A 20,509-nucleotide genomic window follows, 5' to 3' on the forward strand; every position below is an offset into this window, starting at 1 on the left:
CAATATCAGGGGTTTAAAATGCAGCATGCACGGTTTGAGTAAGGGAAAGTATTTGTGTAAGCTACATCAGTTGCAATTCTGAATACTTACCAGTTTCTACAGTTACCTTTTGAAAGAGCTGTGTCAAAACAGAAGACCTGGAGCCAGGAAGATCTGATACCTAGCCCTGGACGTGACACTTGCTCACTTGGGGAATTCACGTAGACTCAATCCCAAAAGATATTAAAGGCTTCCTGCAAGACGCAGAAATGTAGCACTGGCATGGATTTCTGCTGAGATGTTTCTTCCGGAATACCATTTATCATTCCTGCTGCTGTGGTGAAGAGAGAATGATGGGAAGGAGTGGGATGTTGCAACATTGTGCTTGCACTGCTGACAGGCCAGATGGCAAAACAACTGGTATCACTGGAATGGACAGTGTTGCTAATTTGTCCTGCTTGCCTGCAAAGGAAAAAAGAACAAAAACCAGCCATAAAACCTGCACTTTTTGAACACAAAAGTACAGGGGGAAGGGGGAGGTCATGACTGACTCACCTTGGGTTCGAAACATAGTTTATTCCTGATATATATAAAGAGCTCTTACAGCAGATTATTGAAACATGAGGTTGATTTGCAGGACAACTTTGGCACTGATGATTTGCCAAATCACTGAGCAGTAATTACCCTCTTCTTCCTCACAGCTTTTTCCCCCACAGCTCCTCTTCACTAGCAATTACACAAAAACACAACTCCTGTTCATCTGCTTGACAACGGTGTTGTTTAAGGATAGCCAGCCAGCACTAATGTCTGAAGCTGCTTTCCTCATACAAATTACAATAAATTTCAAAGGAGCACACAAGTTCAGGGCTTGCATAATGACAGATCATTTTGGAGCTCACAGCGCCTTTGCCAGGGAAGAGTCTCCCAGTTACTAGTATTTCCTTTGCCAGCAAATGGAAGACCCGTTATTGAACCACAATGCTAAATAGGTCCATTTATACAAGAACAACGCAGCAAACTGAGCGTGGATCCGTCAGCAGAGGGGGCAATGTGTAGGCTAGCAAAGCTCTGGAGAGTTGTGCTACTGAAGGATGGAAAATAGGGATGACATTGCCCTCTCGTGGGAAAACGCTGAAGTGGAAAGCAGCAAAGCTGCAGCCGGCTGATGCCGGCAGGGTTTGTTAATCCTGCGAGTCTCATTACAGCAGGGGCTTAAACCTCCTGATAATTTCGTTCCATATGCTCAGGTCATTCAGAGTTGAGAATGTGTGGCGTGCTACAGGACCAGGATTAAATCTTTACCCAAAAATTCAGTGTGTTGGCTGGGGATACAACTGTGAGGCTATAGCTCAGAAGCATCCCTTTGAAAGCTATGTATTTGAGGTTAGGATTTTCTTTGCAGAAAGAACAGAGTAAAAAGAAAAAAAAAAAAAAGAAAAAAAAAAAAGAAAGTGTTTTAGTGTTTTAGCCTAAGAGGCATGACACAGAGCTGTGCCACTGAGAGTCAAATCCTGCTAAAACCACTTTGCTTTAAAAATATCCCCTCTGCTCAGTCTACAAGCAGGTCAGTTCTTATCTCCTAAAAGTATAATTCATACTGTACAGAGTGGTGGGATGGAGGTGATTTAATTTCAGAGGATTTATAAATTATTATGGACTGTATTGAAAAACATGTTATAGAGTGGGTTACTGTCCAGCCATGACAGTTGTGGACATTTAAAATGGGCTGCTCTGAGGAGTTACATTTTATGAAGAAAGGTGATTTTGATTTTTGCTCAGATCTCTTCAGAGAGCTTTGTAAAAGCTGAACTGTTCAACTGATAAACTTGAGATTAAGAAGAATGAGCAAAAGCAAGAAGGAGGAGACAGGTTGAGGACAGGAAGGCTGAGGACAACCTAGCTTGGTTTTGCCCTAAGGAGAGCAGTACATTACTGGTGCCCAGCTTTGTTTCTGATGTCCACAACATTGCAATGACAAAAATACAGGACAGTCTCAGGATATCAGGATATCTTTATGAAGGAGGCATGCAGGCCTACAGGTGGGTCACTGTTAACAGTATATACAGGATTGTTGTAGTAAGCATGGCTGACAGAATATTATCCATTAATAAACATTCTATTCTCAACACAAAAAAAAAATATTCCCACCATTTGTCATCCACTGTGGGGAGCAGATGTTAAGAACCACAGCAAAACTATAGAGGAATAAATTAAACTAGGTATGTTGGGGGTTTAGAGGGGCTTGTTGTTCTTCTTTTTTCCATATATACTTTTTATATTTATATATATATATATATATATATATATGTGTGTGTGTGTGTGTGTGTGTGTGTGTGTGTGTGTGTGTGTGTGTGAATACACGTATGTATGCATGCATGTACAAATGTGGATAGCAACTGCACTGACTAAGTAAAATCTTACTCTCTCAAAGTCTTTGTTCAAACTGTCTCAATTTCAAGTCATTTGAGATGGACGCATGATGAGAGAACAAGCCATAGCTTGTTCATACACCAAGTAGTGCTTTGAAGATTGAACAGGATAACACAACAGAGAAGAAGGCAAGCACTTTTTTTTTGAAAAAGCTAACTTTACTGTGTTTAGCCAATAAATTGTTTAAAGACAGAAAAATGTTAGCAATAATGTATCTCTAGATAAATCCAGCAGTGCCAAAGTCAGGAGCAGGAGGAAGTGTTTCAGGTCCGCATTCGATTGCCCGGGCTCAGCCAGAGGAAAGAGGCGGTGCGGCAGTTTGGGGTGGTGCTAACCCCAGCCCAAAGGCGCAGCGCAGCACCCCGGCACCCCGGCCCTGCCGCCGCTGAGCGGTGCTCGGGGCAGATCGGCTCCAGCTGCCGAAACAGAGCTGCCCCGCAAGCTCTCCAGTGGCCCCCAGCGTCCCTTCTGACTCCTGAGGGCTCATTCACAACATGGCAAAGAGCCAGAAAAATACCCTCTGTGTGCTCAGTGCTGTTACCTGGTGCTGCAATTACCTCGTGGCTCCTTCTGATAGGGCTCGTGGTGACAGAACACCATTCCCGTACCAAAAGAGAAATAAAGGTAGTGCCTGACCTCCCAGCTCTAACGGGTGTTTTGTCAAGTCTCTGGCCCACAAACCTTAGAATGCCTAGAGGTCTGAGTGAATGGAGTGGAGCAGCTGCTCCAGTGTAAGCCCATCCCTCCTGGACCCTCTGGCAACATGTTGCCCGCAGCTCCTTCTGCTCCAGTCACGGCTTGTCCTAAGACTCCCAGTGCATCCCAAGTCAGAATTATATGGCTGCAAGCAAAAAAAGAAAAATCTATTCATCCTGCTCTGGGTGATCTCATTCCTTTCACATGTCTCCCTAAATTACTCATCCTAAACTGGGCATCTTCCCTTGTCTTCTCACAGACCCAGCCTAAGGTCTCTGGCCAGAAGCCAGCTGGTGCCTGGTCAGCTTCTCCTGCTCTGCTGGCACAGGTACTGCTGCTCTCCCTCCCACACAACTACTCTGGCGCCCTCTTTCCCAGGGGTTAAAAACCACAGGCATGAACTGCAGTTTCCAGAAATCTGCCTGGGCAAGACGCTGAGAGCAAGAGAGAAGAACATCACCTGGAAAAATGGATGCACTAGCCACAGAACAAGAGGATTCAAGCATGTCTAAGAAAATCAGCCAGTGTTCCTGTCTCTAAATGGGCTTAGAAGGTACTTGTAGTGACCATACATCCTTCCTGGGTCCTACATTGTGCCTGGTGTCATGTGTGCTGTGGAGCTTCCCCATATTTCTTCGAGCAAATGTTCTTTTCCTATGTTGCAACTACACATTTTTTCTTGTAGTAAGTATTTTCTCTCCTTTTTTTTTTTTTTTAGGATATACACACATTTGTTGTTGTAAACATGTAACACAACTTGTTATGGTGGAATTTTTCATTCATACTTCTCTGAAGAGAAAAATACAGATGTATAAAGGCTGAAGCTTCTTTAGCAATAAAAGCTATGGGACTTTTGGCTACCTTTTTTTCACACTCACAGGAAAATGTGGTTCTTTCCAAATATTTCAGACCAAGAGAGCACAACTTCTCACTCTCTTACAATCACCTTCTCTAACTGAAAAGGCACAATGATTTTGTGAATTACGTGTAGACTCTTTTACCACAGTTGTGCAATGAGTCCCTAGCTGTAGTTTGGTAACCACTGGCTTAGGAATGAAATCATACCACAATTCGTGTTCAGGTCCTGGCATTGCTACAAAATTCACAGAAAACCTTTCCAGACACTTTCATTATGTCTTGTTTTCTCTCTCAGTAAAATTAATATAGATCACATCAGCTGCTTCCCGGGACTGTTGGGAAGACTGGTGTTTTGGTAATGGTGAAATCTGTGTGGATGTGACCAGAGAGGCATAGAGTGCCATTATTAGATTTTGCCATTAAATAAACCCTTCCAGAGTAAGATTTCAGCAGAATTTAAGGAAAGAAGATTAGGAAATTTTAGAAAACAGCCAATAACCAAAGAAAAAAGGATGCTCATCACCTTTCATTAAACTAGGTGTTTAAAAAAAATTACGTAACAGCCACAGAAAACTGGCAGATTCACCTACAAGAGAAGAAAGTCAAAGCAGTTATGCAGAAGAAAATAATTCTACCTTTAGCTGCTGCCTTGCCTTCCATGAAGCTGGGTAATGACATAGTCTGCCAAAATGTTTTTAAAAGTATAATGCTTTAACCACTTTTGCTTGTGAAATTTTAAGCATCTCCCTGCCTAGTTTGCAGCTTTTCAGACTCTAATATTTGGAAGGAAAGGCTTGTTTTACAAGACTAAATTAAAAGATCGATTGCTTCATTGTTTCTCATAGCAGATTATTTTTCCTAGTGGGCAAATCCTATTGTTTATTTGGAAAATAAACCTTAAAAATCTGACCTGTAATCTGCTATTTTTCTTGTGCTTACTAGTTTGCATTTGTGAATCTTTTTCCTAAAAACTAAAAACAATTCCCTTCCATTTATTTTTGCAGTTATTACACCTAAGAGAAAAGGCATTCTGCTTCTTATCATTGCTACTTCAATCAATTTGCCTTTTCTGTTATTCTTGTATATAGCAATACAGCTCAAAATTTCCACTTGGTGCAAAATAATGCAAGAATATTGCTATTCCACACTTGCAATATCCAATTAAAAGAATCATAATTTCTGAGCATGTGGATCAAAATGCTGCTACCGGAACATTTTACATGGGCAATAATAGTTTCTTTTCTACACTATAGGACCTATTTTACAATGCATTTTCTTCTAAAACTATCGTTAATGTTTATGTAAATTGTAGAAATGTTCTCAAAAAGAAACAGGGCATAAGCTGAGAAAATGGTGTCCCTGGAGATCAATGTAATGATTGTGGTGAGATCATTGCCAGGGAGAAATATAAATTTCTGTGCTGTGGTGAAAATCTTTCTTCATTTATTTAAATCTCCCTTAAATCCTATTTTTAGAACTAAATTTAATTTAAATGGGGTAATGGACCTTGTTCAAGCATAAGGGAGAATTTCTCCTCTAGAATCTGTCTGGTCTCATTTGGATATTTGTGCATTGTAGAGATGTGTATGAATGTGATTTAGTTTTTCTCTGGAGACAATCACCTGCCTGAGACAGTGGTGATGAGACAGTGGTGAAATACTCTCTACAGTTTCAGATGTGCCTGTCACTAATAATGTGTTATCCTCTGAACTAGAAAGAAAAGAGTGTAGTGAATAAAAAGCATTGCATTTTAATTTAATTTTAAATAGAAGCACTGCTTTACCATTGCCTTGATTTTACACACAGAAACATATTTCCTGCTATGATAAACTAGGAGAATGAGAAACCTCAGTTCTGCCTATTTAAATCAGTTACTTACATAGGTATTTAATTTTTAACTTAATTTTCCATCCTAACTTCCAGATTGTAACTCACTGGTCTAACTTCATATGTTCAGTTTTTAAAAGGGAATGCATTTTTCCTTTTAACATGCATTGTAACTCACAGTGAATACAAATAAAAGTCTGCTAGATTTTCTCTTACTGTGCACGAAAATTTAGGAGATAGTGTACTTTGGTACAAAAGGGTTAGTAGAAAAGTGATAAATTTGGATGACAAAAACAGGAGAAACAAGTGGAAAAATAAAGATTTGATGCTGAAAACTGGCAGGTTAACTGCATTAACTGACCCTATGTTTAGCAAGCTGGTGAGATTAAAAAAGCCTTCTTTCTGAGTCCTCAGGATCTGACAATCTCTTCTCTAGATAAAGCATTTAGGTGTTCAGAGAGGAATCTGAGCATCTTACAGCAGCTCCACAGGTAGGGTTTTCTAACATGGCCTTAGCACAGAGTAAGGAGAGGGGGGATGTAACAAATACAGTTTACAATCTTTTTGCTCCTTTGCCTTCCCTAGAAAAGCACTAAGCCTGTCTCTTTGTTACCATTTGACAAGGATTCAAGTTTGGATTCTGTTGGTGGATTTCAGCTTCTCTGTTCCATATGGAAACAGAGGGGTACATCTGGTCCCTCCATTCTTCACCCCTGCTTGTAGTTTGAGCTACTCTTGGCCTTTGTTCTACAGCAACAGATAGCAAAGGTTATTAGCAACTTCAGGTCAATACATGTTCCCCCTCTCCTCTCTCCCTCCTAGTCAGGAGCAGCTGCAGATAGCTGTGCCTCTTGCTAGCTTGCATAACTCTCAAACACCCACTCCCTTACTATTTTAAGTAGAAGAGACCCACCCATGTTCCATTTCAATAATCACCTGAGCTCTATCCAGCATGATAATTACACCACCCTCTTGACAGACAGAAGAATGCTTCTGGAAGCCCAGCAATATTGGATTACCTTCATGAAGGGCAGCTGGACTGTAGCAACAAATTATTTGTCAATAAGTACAGTTTGTCAACAAGTATAGTTGAAAATAAACTGTGGCAGAGCCAGACTGCACTTGAAGGTCCCATCAAGCTCTCTTCTTTAAGCTCTCACAGATGAAACAAATACTTTGTAACATAGCTTCAAGAGCCCTCTCTTTTATACTGCATATTTTATTTTGGCATCTGACCATTAGGCAAGAATGTTCTAGGTTGAGATTGAAAAGAAATACTTCAAACTAATGTCTTCCTTCAAAGGTCAAGTGCATCATGACTTTTTAAAACACATCTGGCTAGCAGATTACAAACCACAGCTCAATTTTCGAGCAAGAAACATTCTGTGTGAACTCACAGAGCTGAGTTCATGTGGTCAGAAATTTCCAAGCTTGAAGTATACCAGAACATAAATTGTTGAGAAGTGGCCTATTAGAGCCTAAGATGCTATTGCACTTTTGTGCATTCTTACTTAAAATACCTGTTGTGCTGCAAACACAGTCTACTTCACAGATTCTGGTTAGGCAGGAGGTTATTTCAACAGCTATAGGACAGAAAGGAGAAAGGTTCAGTCCTCTATCAGTACAAACCATGACATACCACAACTCTGCTATGGTTTACATACATTTACAGCAGATACAAACTGCTCTGAAGGGGATTGATACATCAGGGCAGCAGCATCTTTACAGAAGGGAGCAGTGTTCCAGCAGATGGACCCATTTCTTCTTGATAACTCAGAAACTGCATCCACGTGAACTCACAGCCCTCCGCCCAGCTTCTCCATCTCTCACTTGTGATGCTGCTGTGTCCTCAATCCAGTTGTGACCACACCAAGGCCTGCTTCCACATACTGTCCAGAAAGAAGTTTTGTTTTGGACAGTACTAGAAGATTCAGACAAAGTTGGTGCTTAGTCTCTCAACTTGAGCAGAAAGTCAAATGTTTGAAGTTTTGAAATTTATTACCATCTAATTGAAGGGCTTGGAGGGGGGTTTATTTTTTTCAATTGTGTTCATTTTTAAAGAAAGTCACGCTATCTTGAATGCAGGATGACTGAAACAAATACAGCAGAATTTTACTGTCACAACCCCACACTTGTTCCAGCCAAGTCCCACCAACTTCAAATGTCTTTCATGATGTTAGAGCTACTTCAACATCAAGCAGTTAGTTCTGTCTTTCTTCTTTTCACATGTGGGACACTTCTGCCTTGGTCTTTGCAGCTGTCTCTCCCTCTGCACCATGCACTGTAAAATCCTCCATATACTCAAAATCTTCACGGCCTTAAATGTGCAATTGTTTGAATTTCTCTTGGAGGAGGTGATAATGTGCCAACTTTGAATACAAATGGAGATATTGTTAATGTGAATACTCTTCTAATGATAGGTGTTAATTAAGGTATCACTAAAAGCAGCACACTTCATAAGCACAACTAGCTGCAGCACATAATATTGATCCAGGGAACAGAGTAAGTGTTTTTCAGTGTTGATAAATAAAGCCAGGACTGGGACCCCAGGATTCAATCAAGATCTCAACTCTTGCCTGCCCTTCATTCTCTGCTCTCTTCATCAGATAGGACTATATGTGTTAGCAGCTTTGTGAGGTTGTAGAGAGGAGGTATCTAGATGTAGATAATGTAATTTTGCTTTGGTGATGCCAACAAAATACAGCCGCATTCCAATTTGTGTAGATTGCACTGGGTCACAAAATGTGTATGCACTGGCATTGCATCAGCATACCTGGAGCTTCAGAGCACTCTTCAAACATTTCAATCTTCAGAGATGGCGTACAATGGGTTATTATGTATTGTACTGGGAGAAGCTAGGAGCACAGTGAGAGTCACTTGCACAATGAAATAGAGATTATAACCCCCAATGTACCACTTGAAGCTGGCAATATTGCTATTAATTTCCAAGTAAGAAAAAAGCATAACCAGGAGATTGCTGCATTAATGAAATATTACTAAAAACATCCTCTTTTATGCTTAAGCAGGCATACTATCTGTTGAAGAGAACTTAAGGTTTTGACAGTCTTGCTAGAAACCTGAGTGCCTTTCAAAACCAAACTGAAGCTACTGCCAAATAAGAGAATCTCAGTAAATGGCCTTCCTCTAGGACAAAGCCCCACTTATTAAAATAAAATAACTTCCTTTGAAAATAATTTGTATCCAAGCATAACAGTATTAGTAAATTTTATGTTTGCATGGGAAAGGTGCCCTCACATTATACTTGGGAAAACAGAAATCTCTGAAAAATATGTCCTTTGCCGTCCTGCCCATGCACTTAAGGTTATTTGTACAAGAAGGATTTGGCTACTGCCTATGCAAACCGTTGTTTATTGTTCTAAGATCTATTGATTTGTCAATGTCCTACAAATACAAGTAGGCAGTTACTGGAACAGCCAGTACAAACACTTCCAGGACAGTGCTTATATCTATTTACAACCTGCCTACAACTTTTGTTTACCTCTTTGAATTGTTAGGGCTCCCATCTCAGCTCCTGCCCAGAGAGAAGTCTACATAAGAACACCCCTGTGCCAAGTTTCTTCAACTTCTCTTTGAAGTATTTCTTTGGGACTGTGCCACTGTGCTTAAATGCAGGATTTTTTGATAGAAATAGCACCTTCCATAGCAACTTCTTCACCTGACACTGACAGCATTAATTGATGTTGGAGGGTCATGAGGTTGATCATTGAACTTCATCTACTAGGGAAATTTAAATGACATTGAGGAGATAGAAGGCTTAAAAGGGTTTCCGTTCGGTATTGGTCATTTATATGGCCATCTTCACAGAAACTGACAGAAAAAAATTTAGAGTTGCTCTTTTATTAATATTGCCTGCCAGAACACATAATAGTTAAACTCTTACCAGTGTCTGGTTTTAACAAAAAACTCAGCTATACAAAAGGCAAAACCAGGCTGTGCACAGGATGGAAATGAAATAAAAAGCAAAAAAACCCCTGTCATGTATGTACCAACTACTACTTGTGTTTTGCAGAACATCCGTTTGCACTCTAGATTTAACTCATACTTCAGGAAGAGCTACTGATATTTTGTATGTACTCTTGATTGAGAAGAAAAGTGAAAGATTAAGTTAGCATTAAAAATGCATATCAAGATATCATGACAGCATTTCAAGGAATTTTCAAGTACCTACTTTAGGTTTTTCCCTTCAGCCCAAACTATCATAATTGAAGAGTTTAGGTGAATAAACAGAGATTGAACACCCCCTCCCCACTATTTTTAAGCACATGTATTTAAATACATCATAGTACTATTAAAGTTTGACAACAGCAGCTCTGGAGAAGAAGAAGGAAAGACTTTCAGGAGCAGGGTTAAGGAATAAAAGGAATAAAAGATTAACAGAGAGATGATCATTGCCTTTTTGATGTTTATTTCATGTCTGAATTTGCCACCCTTTCTGCATTGCCTCTTCCTAAAATAAGAGTCATGGGACAGCCTGCAGCACTCCCCTGCAGAAAGTCTCTACAAGATTTGGGCTATTTATCAACTCACAAAGTATCAACTTACAATCCTTGCCATTTTTAATAGTAAAGTAATTGTTCATAAAGCCTACAACAAATTCAATACCACTGGTTCTTAGCAATCTTAGCATATATTGATCCATAAATGATTTATTAATAATGGACACTATCTTGTCCAGTGGAATTAGGAAGAATGCTCCTCTTCTTGACTTTACTTTCTTTTTTTAGTTGACTCCTTTAAAAAGGTGCAGCATCAACCAGTATCACTATGCTGCTGTCTATTTTTGTATTTTTAAAAGGAGGGTTTTTTCCCACTCCCCTGAAAAAGCACGAGTATTCACTAATACTCAAGGTGACCATGACTAAATATGGAGGGAAGAAAGTCACCAGTGAACTCAAAAATAATTTAATAAGTTAAAGGGACAATTCTGTACATTCTAAGATGAGTACACTGCAAAGTTTCATTTCCAAAGAACACACATTCCAAATAATAACAAGCCTTACAGCTGACCCACTAGGATTTACTTCTCTAATTTCACAAGGTAATTGCTAATAAGAAAATATTTTCCATTACTCTGTACTTTATCTAGGTCAAACATGGATTATTTTAGCACTGATAAGTAAACCAATTTTCTGATATTCCAAACACGGATGTGCAAAACCAACATAAAAAACCAAGTCCTTGTCTGAAGTCACACAAACCTTTTTATACAGTATATATCTTTGTTTCATCATTATGAATTCTTAGCTGAATTTTACTTGGAATTTTACTTGTGTTATTCTCTTGGTGTCAATCATCCAAAGGGCCTAAGTCCATCTCTGCTGTAAAATACTGAGTTCTTTCATATATGTGCATATAGACAAACAAGAATCAAGATATCAACCATCTTGAATCAAGATATCTTGGCTGAAGTAATGCCTGATATCTGATAATAGGTTGCAGTGGATACTTCTACTAAAAATTCCACATCAGGTAACCTATCTTCAAACATTTGGAAAAACTTTGATAATTTTTTTTCTCATCATATATTTGAAATATATCTGCTAATAGGTGGCTTCAGAACAGCCTGCAGAGCTCACATCTCAGTTGCACAAAAAATTTACTAAGGAGCTTAGCATTCATTAGGAAATACCATGAATGCTACTTATATAGTGAGATGGCACAAATTAGAAATTGTCTGTGGTATACCCAGATGTAATTTTTAAAACAGCTACAAGGAGCTCAGAACCCACAGCTCTGCTGAACACTTTCTGAAGTTATTATTTTCCATTTTAAAATCAGTTTCTCTGGTGTACTTGCTTCTCACCTGCTGTGAAATATGTGTGACTTTTTACATTCACACTCCTCAGAGAATTTTTTCTCCCTCCATTACAAGAAAATTACACGTTTGTTATTAAATGATACAATCATTCACACACATTAAAGTTCAGACCCTCTTTGTTAAGTTTTCTCATGGTAAGGCAAACGTACCTTAAAAAATAACAGAGACAGTTGTGGGTGGGGTCAATAAGCCAGTAACTGCAGATGGGATATCACAATCAATGTTTTGTTTTAAGGCTGAAGTGGTAACCCTTCAAGCACAGGCATGCAAAGAACTGTCTGCAGAACAATGACACTCTGAGGAATCAGCGCTCTCGGGTGCCTCACTAACGCACAGAGCCCAGGGGATGGACATGAAGTCAGAATTTTGAGTGCAGTTAGAGGACTGTGACCCCCTTGGGGTCACAAAGACTTGCTGGGAAGCTACACAGAACTGGAGTGCTACAATTGATGGATGCAGGCTCTCTTGCTCCAAATTGAGTCAACCAGACTTCAAGTGTTAGTAATGTAAGTGCTTGTAATGGAAACAATAACAACTCTGTTAAAGTCTTTAAGTTCTAATCAGCAAACACTCGATTTGCATGGGAAGTGGGTTTTTGCAGCTCATTAACTGCATTAATCTCTGGGCTGGGACGCCAACCATGAAGAGACAGCAAATCAAGTTGTGCTTTAGATACAACATTAGCATTCATCAGAGAGACCTGGTATAACTGTTGATGTTTGCTTCTACATATTTTAGCAAAAGAAAAGATGGAAAACGGTTTCTTCTTAACCTAACCTGATGGTAACTTGGGAGCAAACATAATAGAACCATAGAATGGCTTGTGTTGGAAAGGACCTTAAAGATCATCTAGCTCCAATCCTGTGGAATTGGAACTTAGCTTATAGGGTGAAGTTTTAAAATCCAGGGCAGAACTATAAATAAATATAAATAAATCCCATAAAAGTAAAATAAAGTAGAAGAATATTTTTTCAGTACCGACAAACAAATGTGCTCTATTTAAAAGTCATGACATTTTCTAATTATTCTTGTTAGGGTAGATAAGGAAATACATGAGACATATTTCATAAACAGTAATTTATTAAAGCAGTTTTATTTTCTTAATAAAATGTGCTAATCACCTCAAAAAAAGTAATCAATAAATAGTTTTTTTTGCATTCATTTTTACTGTGTTGACTTTGCAAAGTAAGTGTTTGCATAGATTTCACAGGTTTCTATTATTACTGTCTAAACAGCCTAATCTTCTGAAATTCTTTAGTATTATTTGGAACACTGTGCTTCATATTAAATATCACAGATATAACAATACAACAATAATTGCATTTTATGACACTGGAATAACTGGTTTTCAAGTCAAACCCAAAATTTGTTTATAAGCAAAGGTAAATAAGTAAGTCTTACCCTTCTCATTCTGAACAAAGCAAGAGCCTTTTCAAAGCTCTACCAACTTTTCCACTATGCCTTTTCTTGCTTTTATTTGTCAACATTTTAGCTAGAAAAATTCTGAAAGATATCTGCACCCTCAAGCCAGTTCCGGAAACAGGATAGCCCTTTGTCTCTGATCTGTTTTCTTCCCTTGTCAGTAATGACTTCTCCAGTTTGTTTCACAATCACCAGTTTAGGAATTGCTGTTATGTTGTATTTCTTCTTCAGATCACTGTGGGAAAAAAATTAAAAACAAAACACACCATTAGGAGCAATGTAAGAAAACTCCTAGTGTCTTTACAAAGGCTGCTCTGGCCAGGACACACGGGAGAGCAGAAGTGATGAGTGCCTGGGCTTCCTCAGAGTTTGAGGCAGAGCATTGGGCATTGTAAGGAGATCAACAAGGTGGCAGCTGGAAGCCCACACAGTGAAACGTAGCTCTGAGAGTTAAGAGAGGTGCAGCATCCTTCCTGCAAATGCTTAGCACTGCTGCCTGAAGTTTCCACAGGAGCAGAGGCACTTGGAGATGTTAAAGATGTCCATAGAAGCAAAGTTTGATATACTCTTCCACCTTTTTTTTTTACTAGCCCAAAACAGATGTCATTCTGGGTCTTTTTTACAGGACAGGAGAAGGATCTCACTTAGATTAGTATTTGATATTCATTCCCCTACAAATACACTTGAGTGGTCCCATAGTGCTACTTCCTGCAATCATCATTAAAGAAAGCATCATACATAATCATCTTTTTACATAATCTGTAAATGGAAGAGACTGAAGATGTTCCTGAAACTCCCTCAGTGAAACAGGCCTTCTACAGACAGAAAAGTGAGCAATAAAAATATTTGGAATAAGAGCCACCCATCTGTGTTGCCAAAGAAAAAATTTCAACTCCTCCTCTGCACCTTTAGAAGAACCAGAGGAGAGACACAAAACAGGCAAAAACAGACTAGCCAAATTCCAAAACACTAACAACATCTCTCTCAAAACATACTTATAATATTAAATGGAAATAGGCTGCCTGAGCACCATCACCACAAGCAAGAACGTTTGCTGTATGAGGTTCAAACACCAAAGAAATTTCAGTAGGAAAAAAATGTAGGCATTGCTAAAAAATGCTTGACCCTAATACATAGACATTCTCAATGATTTCCTGGGAGGAAAAAAAAAATACGGAAAAATAAGACTTAAGTGAAATACTGACCCAGATAAGTCATACCTGAAAGTTGCCTTCCCTTCTGTATTTTTCCTTAGGAGAAGAAAAATCAATTGGTGAAACATATTGCTCTGCTGTTATGTTGGCTGAGCAATTATGCAGGAAATACTACGGAGGCAGCAAAAGCAAACCAGGTTTGCTTTCTCAGCGCGTTCTGACATACAAGCAATCAACCAACAACCCCCACCGACCTTTCCAAAATCTGCTAAAACAGGTGAAAAAAACACATTCCAAAGCAAGTACGCATAGAAGCATGTAAAACTATCACCTCATACCACCTGAATGACAAATAAGATGGGTGGAAGATGTGTTTTATTGGTTCAGTGAATGTTACTTATTGGTTCAGTGAGCAATAAACACAATTGCAATAAACACAACTGTAGCAATTAGAGATAGAGCACTAGGAGACTGAAGGCATGGAATTTGGTATGGAGACTAGAATCTTACACTTTACTTTCCTAAGGGAATGCATATATCCAGCAGGGCATAGCACCTTGTTCAGACAGCCTTAGGGCAGAAGGTTGCCAGCATCAAACCAGACAGAAGCGTGCACGGATCTTGATTACATTTGTGCACAGCTTTCAAGATCGGTGGACCTGAAGAAGGCTCAGAAAGAGTTCTGCAGACAATGCCTCTTAAGCACTGTGTACACAGGTACATGTGCTTACAAAAATGACTTCTTCAAAGTTATTAAGATTATTCTCTCTGATAGGGATCTAAAATCCCATGACTCACCTGCACAAACCACATATGTGCCATGGGACTAACTCCAATGGCAACTCATGGTATCATTAAACCATAAATAGAAATAAAAACCCATGACACTAAGACTTAGGCAAACTGGAAGTCATAGGCATTGTTAGATCTTTTTACTCTTATGAGAAGGTTGGATGAAAGTTTCTGAGAGCATAGATTTTGTATTTCCAGATAATAGTGATATTAGCTGGGAGCTAATTTTCTTTACAGCAGCTTGCATGGTGCGTACCAAAACAGCACTGATAACACACCAGTGCTTTAGCTATTGCTGAACAGTGCTTATGCAGCACCAGGGCCTTTTCTGCTTCTTGTGCTACCATGCTACCATGCTGAGTAGGCTGGTGGTGCGCAAGAATCTGTGAGGAGCCCAGCTGGGACAGCTGATCTCAAACGACCAAAGGATGTTCCATATAAGATAACACTGTGATTAGCCGTAAAAGATGAAGAAAGAAGGGGGAAGGGACCAACATTCAGAGGAGATTTATCTTCCCATGCAATCATTACAGGATGATGCTACTCTGTGCTGGAAGCTGTTAAATATCTGTCAGTGAATGGGAATTAGTGAATGAATTTCATATCTTGCTTTGCCTGTGTATCTTTACCTTTGCTTTATCTATTAAAACACTTTTCTTTCAACCCCTAGGTGTTCTCACTTTCACCCTCCACCCATCCCGTGGGGGCAGGGAGTGACCCAGTGCTGTCTGGGATCTGACTGCCTACCCAGGCTGAGTCCCAACACAAGTATCTTTATATAAGTGTTTAAGATCTATGAGCAAGAGCATTCTTGAGATGAAGACAACACGAGGCAGATATAATATAATCTTGGGAACATTAATGGTAAATTTTATACACATGTGTAATGTGATATCTGACAACACTTGAATTATAACAGCTTTCACTTGGAAGTGCTGTCATGTGAAAGTGATGGGCTTGTAGCAGTATGCCCTGCAATACACAGATATAAGTATTTTCTTTTAGGTGTGAAATTTCTTCTTTGTTAAATCTTAGTCATAAGCATGCATGGCACATGCTTGGGATTCAATTTTAAAGTGTCTGCTGAGATTTTGCAATTGCAGTCTAAAAAGTCCAAGAATTAAGCAATTGCTCTTAACTGCTCAGATACTTAACATTATTCTACCTGTTTTTTAACACCCCACCCTCCCCAATATTTCTGCAGGTGCCAATCCACCCTCATACATAAAGCTTCCTAATATAAAATGTACATACAACATTTTAATTTTTTTAATGGGCATTTTCCATGATTCTAATTTTAAAGTGTCTGCTGAGATTTTGCAATTGCAGTCTAAAAAGTCCAAGAATTAAGCAATTGCTCTTAACTGCTCAGATACTTAACATTATTCTACCTGTTTTTTAACATCCCACCCTCCCCAATATTTCTGCAGGTGCCAATCCACCCTCATACATAAAGCTTCCTAATATAAAATGTACATACAACATTTTAATTTTTTTAATGGGCATTTTCCATGATTCTAATTTTTACTGAGCTGTACAGGGGAGCCTGGAAGCCTGCAAGAACTACTGTACACACCAGGCATGCTCACAAAAACTGATGCCTTTCACCACAGGGTTCAGTACAAACACAGTAGTATGTCTGTGCGCCATTATCAAAACATCAGTTCTATTTGACACCCTTCGTTGTTGACGTTCTGTCCAACACCTGCTTTTCCTCTCTAGTATGCTCTTTCTCTTCCAAGTGCTCACTTCCTACCAGACTGTCTTCACACTCCACTTCAAGAATCAAAATACTATGCCTCAGGCAACAAAAAAATTTACATTAACCTGCAGACAGTAAAAGGATCAGGAGCAGTATTTCCTAATAGTCATGCCACAGACCACATGAGGTAGTAAAGGTGCAGTCCCACCTCTGGGAAATAGCCAGGACTGACAGCATGGAAGATCCTGCTTTGAATTCAGTATTTTGTTTCTCTGAAGGTAGGATTGACACTGCGGTGTTAGGCTCTACACACTACAAGTATGAATGCTGTCTGTTTCTTAAGACAAAGTTAATCACCAATGCTTCTGCTCTTGAAAAGTATTTTGGATGGAATACTTAAAATTGGCTCTGTTGCATCTAGAGGATACATCAGTCTATGCTGCAATTATGTACCTTAAACACTGAAGCAACCAGCTAGGATATTTTAATCTCACTGAAGATATTAAATGCCTTCTTTATACAGTCAAAAAACAATAGCCAATTCAATTAATTGCAACAGAACTTTAAAAATAATAATAAATTTTAAAATATTAATAATACAATTATCTTACCCATTTTAAAGAAATTATATTCTTAAATAGAACTAGTATCTAGCCAGAATTATAACATGGGTTAGTGACTACATATCTGTTCTAAGCCTATGATGATTCATCAGTACCCCTGACACCAAACTACCAGTTTTAATCCAGACTAAGCACCTTGAACAGCTCCACACATTCCTTCATTGTTACACATGAGAAACACAACCTCAAAAACATTACTTGTTCATATCCCTCTCCACTTGGTTCCTTATTAAGCCACTGTGATCTCACAGTCATCTGGAAGGACAAGCCTGCTTCTCTACAGAACTGTGAAGGACATTTGCGAATGCCACAGAAAAGCCAATTAAACTATCTCTTTGCCTCTACTCCGCATTACTTGAGCAAGAGCAGTCAGAAATAGACCTCTAATCCACAGAGGATGAAGCTGTAAGCACATTCCCATGGGCCATGCTGAACAGCTTGCTGGGTATGGGGACTTCAAGGGCTACATTTCCCGATGGAAATTTGCCTGCGTTCTATTATGATTAGTAGATACCAAATACAATTACTGCCTGGGAAGACTGTAGAGAACTATGCAAAACAATATATAAGGCAGTGGGAAAAAGGTCTAACATAAATTGGTAGTGGGCATCCAGAAATGAGCCAGGAAAGGATGAAATTGTTCCTGGCTTCAAGTAATGTGCTCTTGAGTTTGCCAAACTGCACTGAAAAAACAAGATTAGCCAACATGCTCCCCGTTGAGTGAGTAGCTGGGGTGTTACACACCAGGTAGCACACGGGGATGGATCTAGAATTAAAAGGAAAGACAGAAGTTACTAGAAAAGATTTCTTTCTTAGAAGAATTCATCTGGCTGCAAGTTTTTTTTTTTATTACCCAATCTACATTTAAAAGTCATATTACCTTCTTGACTTTGGTACCACCTGGAAAAAAAATTTCTACAATCAACTCATTTAAAGAGAGGGGGAAAAAATCCCTTTATCAATATTTACATGTACTTCTTGTCTCCAGTTACAGGCATTTCAGTAACCTTGAAGATCTTACTTGTCATCCTGTAATCCCAGTCTATACTTATAGGAGCTAAATCAGATTTCTGAAAGTCATCCAAATGAGGCTCCATCCTTGACTTAGGTCATCAAAACACTTCTTGGTATCGTACTTCACCCTGTTACTTACACGCAGTCATGCTCTTTCCTTTCGCTGTTTTCATGAGCAAGCTGCCTACAGGAATGACACTTTGGAAACTGAACAGAACAGTTACCAGGTGCAGTATGCCACCGCTAAACTCTAGCTGATACTGTATCTGTCTGAAATTCTTCACTGTTTCCTCTGCTCCAAGTAGTTCAGTCGCAAGTTTTGCTGCGTCTTCATTTGCCTTTTTCCCAGAGCACAAACCTAGACAATGCAGACCAACCTTAGTAACAATTACCGCCGTTCTGAAAAGCAAATCACTTGATCCTCACTTGCCATTCGTTTTTACCTCACTCATCTCTTTAACACACGGGGTCTTTACTAACTCTTGTTCAAAGATCTTTTAGCTTCCAAACGAGGCGCGCAATACCGCGTTCTTTACGTATGGGACGGGCTAAAACCAGAGAGCAAGCAGCGTGACAGCCAGCGGCAGCCGCGTCTCCAGGGGCTTCAGCGGGAGGCAATCGCGGGCTAACGGGGCAGAGGCGGAGGTTCCGGGGAGCTGCTGTATTACGGCTGACCGAGTGCCCCCGCCCGCCCCCTCCCGGCCCTCGGGGCAGGGGCGCTGGCCGTGCGCCCCCGGCGGGGCCTCCGGTACTCACTGCTTGTAGGGGTCCTGGAAGGGCAGGGCCAGCCAGTCCCCGTGCATGGCGCGCATGTAGCCCACCATCTCCTCGGCGCTGTGGTCGGAGGAGATGAAGACGACCTCGAAGGGGGCGGGGGGCTCGGTCTCCTCTAGTAGCTCCGTGTAGAAGTCACAGAGGACGGGGGTGAAGTCGCGGCACGGAGAGCACCAGCCGGCGGAGAAGTACAAGCCAACGACTTTGTTCTGCAGGGCCTCTTCGGGGTCCACGCTACGGCCATCCTTGCTGACCAGGAGCCGCCCGCTGAACACATCCACCATGCTGGCACTGCCGGACCCGCCACGGGCGCGGCGGGGGCCGCGGGCCCGAGCGCTCCTCGGGCGCGCCGCTCGCCGGGACCCACCCACCCTCCTTCCCCCAGCGCCGCACCGCCCCGACACCGCCCCGACACCGCCCCGACACGCCGCCACACCGCCACCCTGCCATGGCACCGCTGCCGCCGCTTTATAGCGCCCGCCACCGCCCAGCGCCCCGCGCAGCCAAGGAAGCGCGGCCCCTTCCCCCTGCTCCTCTGAGCGCCAGGGCGGCTTTCAGAGGAGCTAAGCGCAGCTCAAGGCTTGCTGAAGATGCCGAACTTCCAATAAAATTAAACAGCAATAGCGTGCTCCGGGCCCCTTTTCAGCTCGCCGTGGAGCTCACCGCCTCTCCCCTGGAGGTCTCATCATCAGGCTTAGTCAGTTTTGGCAATAAAATTTTTATTATCAGGCGTCTTGCACTTTTTTTTTTCGTAGCATGGAGACTTATCTGAATTCTGGATATAAAAGGAGCTGTCTATTCTCTGTCCCAGTAGATAAGAGGAATTCTCATTTTATTCCAGTGCATTTATCATGTGTTTGGGTTGAATAATGCTTATTTCTTCCAGCTAACATTGAGTTAGAAATGAATAAAAATTGTATTACAAATAAGAAATCTTTTTTCCTGCCTAAGGCAAACTGCAAAAACGGAAATGAAAGACGATTTGATGGTAGGGCTATTAAATTACGGTTTAATTAGAGGATCACAACAGGGTGATAATCAAACCAAGTACATTTTCTCCTTTCCATGAACTGTGCAAAATCCAATTAAAGAGAATTTATCTTTAAAAAAAAATCAGGATTCCCTAAAATAAATCCTAGTGTTTATAATGGATACTTCAAGTGTTTAATGAAGCTAGCTTAAAAATATTTCACATTAAAATGTGTATACAAGTGCATTCTAGGATTTACTCTTCAGTTTTTTCCCATGTTTTAATCTGCAGCCTCTCAAAAATCTGTCAATTTTACTTACAGAAAAGATAAAATTCGTGACAAGTATGTATTATGATTCAAATACTTAACACTAGAATGGAATGGATGTTAGTTATGATGAGTGCTTGCTTGGGTAAGTTGCAACCAAG

At 40.3% G+C, this 20,509-nt stretch overlaps 1 protein-coding gene across 1 annotated transcript; it reads right to left on the reverse strand.

The window, feature by feature from the left end:
* Positions 1-12,691: 12,691 nt before the first annotated feature.
* NXNL2 (nucleoredoxin like 2) lies at positions 12,692-19,470 on the reverse strand. The gene is made up of 2 exons (XM_059873956.1): positions 19,093-19,470; positions 12,692-13,286 (listed from the first exon to the last, which is right to left on the reverse strand). The coding sequence occupies exons 1-2, from the start codon at positions 19,392-19,394 to the stop codon at positions 13,118-13,120; spliced, it is 471 nt and encodes a 156-aa protein (XP_059729939.1). The 5' UTR covers positions 19,395-19,470; the 3' UTR covers positions 12,692-13,117.
* Positions 19,471-20,509: the final 1,039 nt, after the last annotated feature.

Source organism: Haemorhous mexicanus, chromosome Z (genome assembly GCF_027477595.1).
Source record: "Haemorhous mexicanus isolate bHaeMex1 chromosome Z, bHaeMex1.pri, whole genome shotgun sequence".
Taxonomy (NCBI): Eukaryota; Metazoa; Chordata; class Aves; order Passeriformes; family Fringillidae; genus Haemorhous; species Haemorhous mexicanus.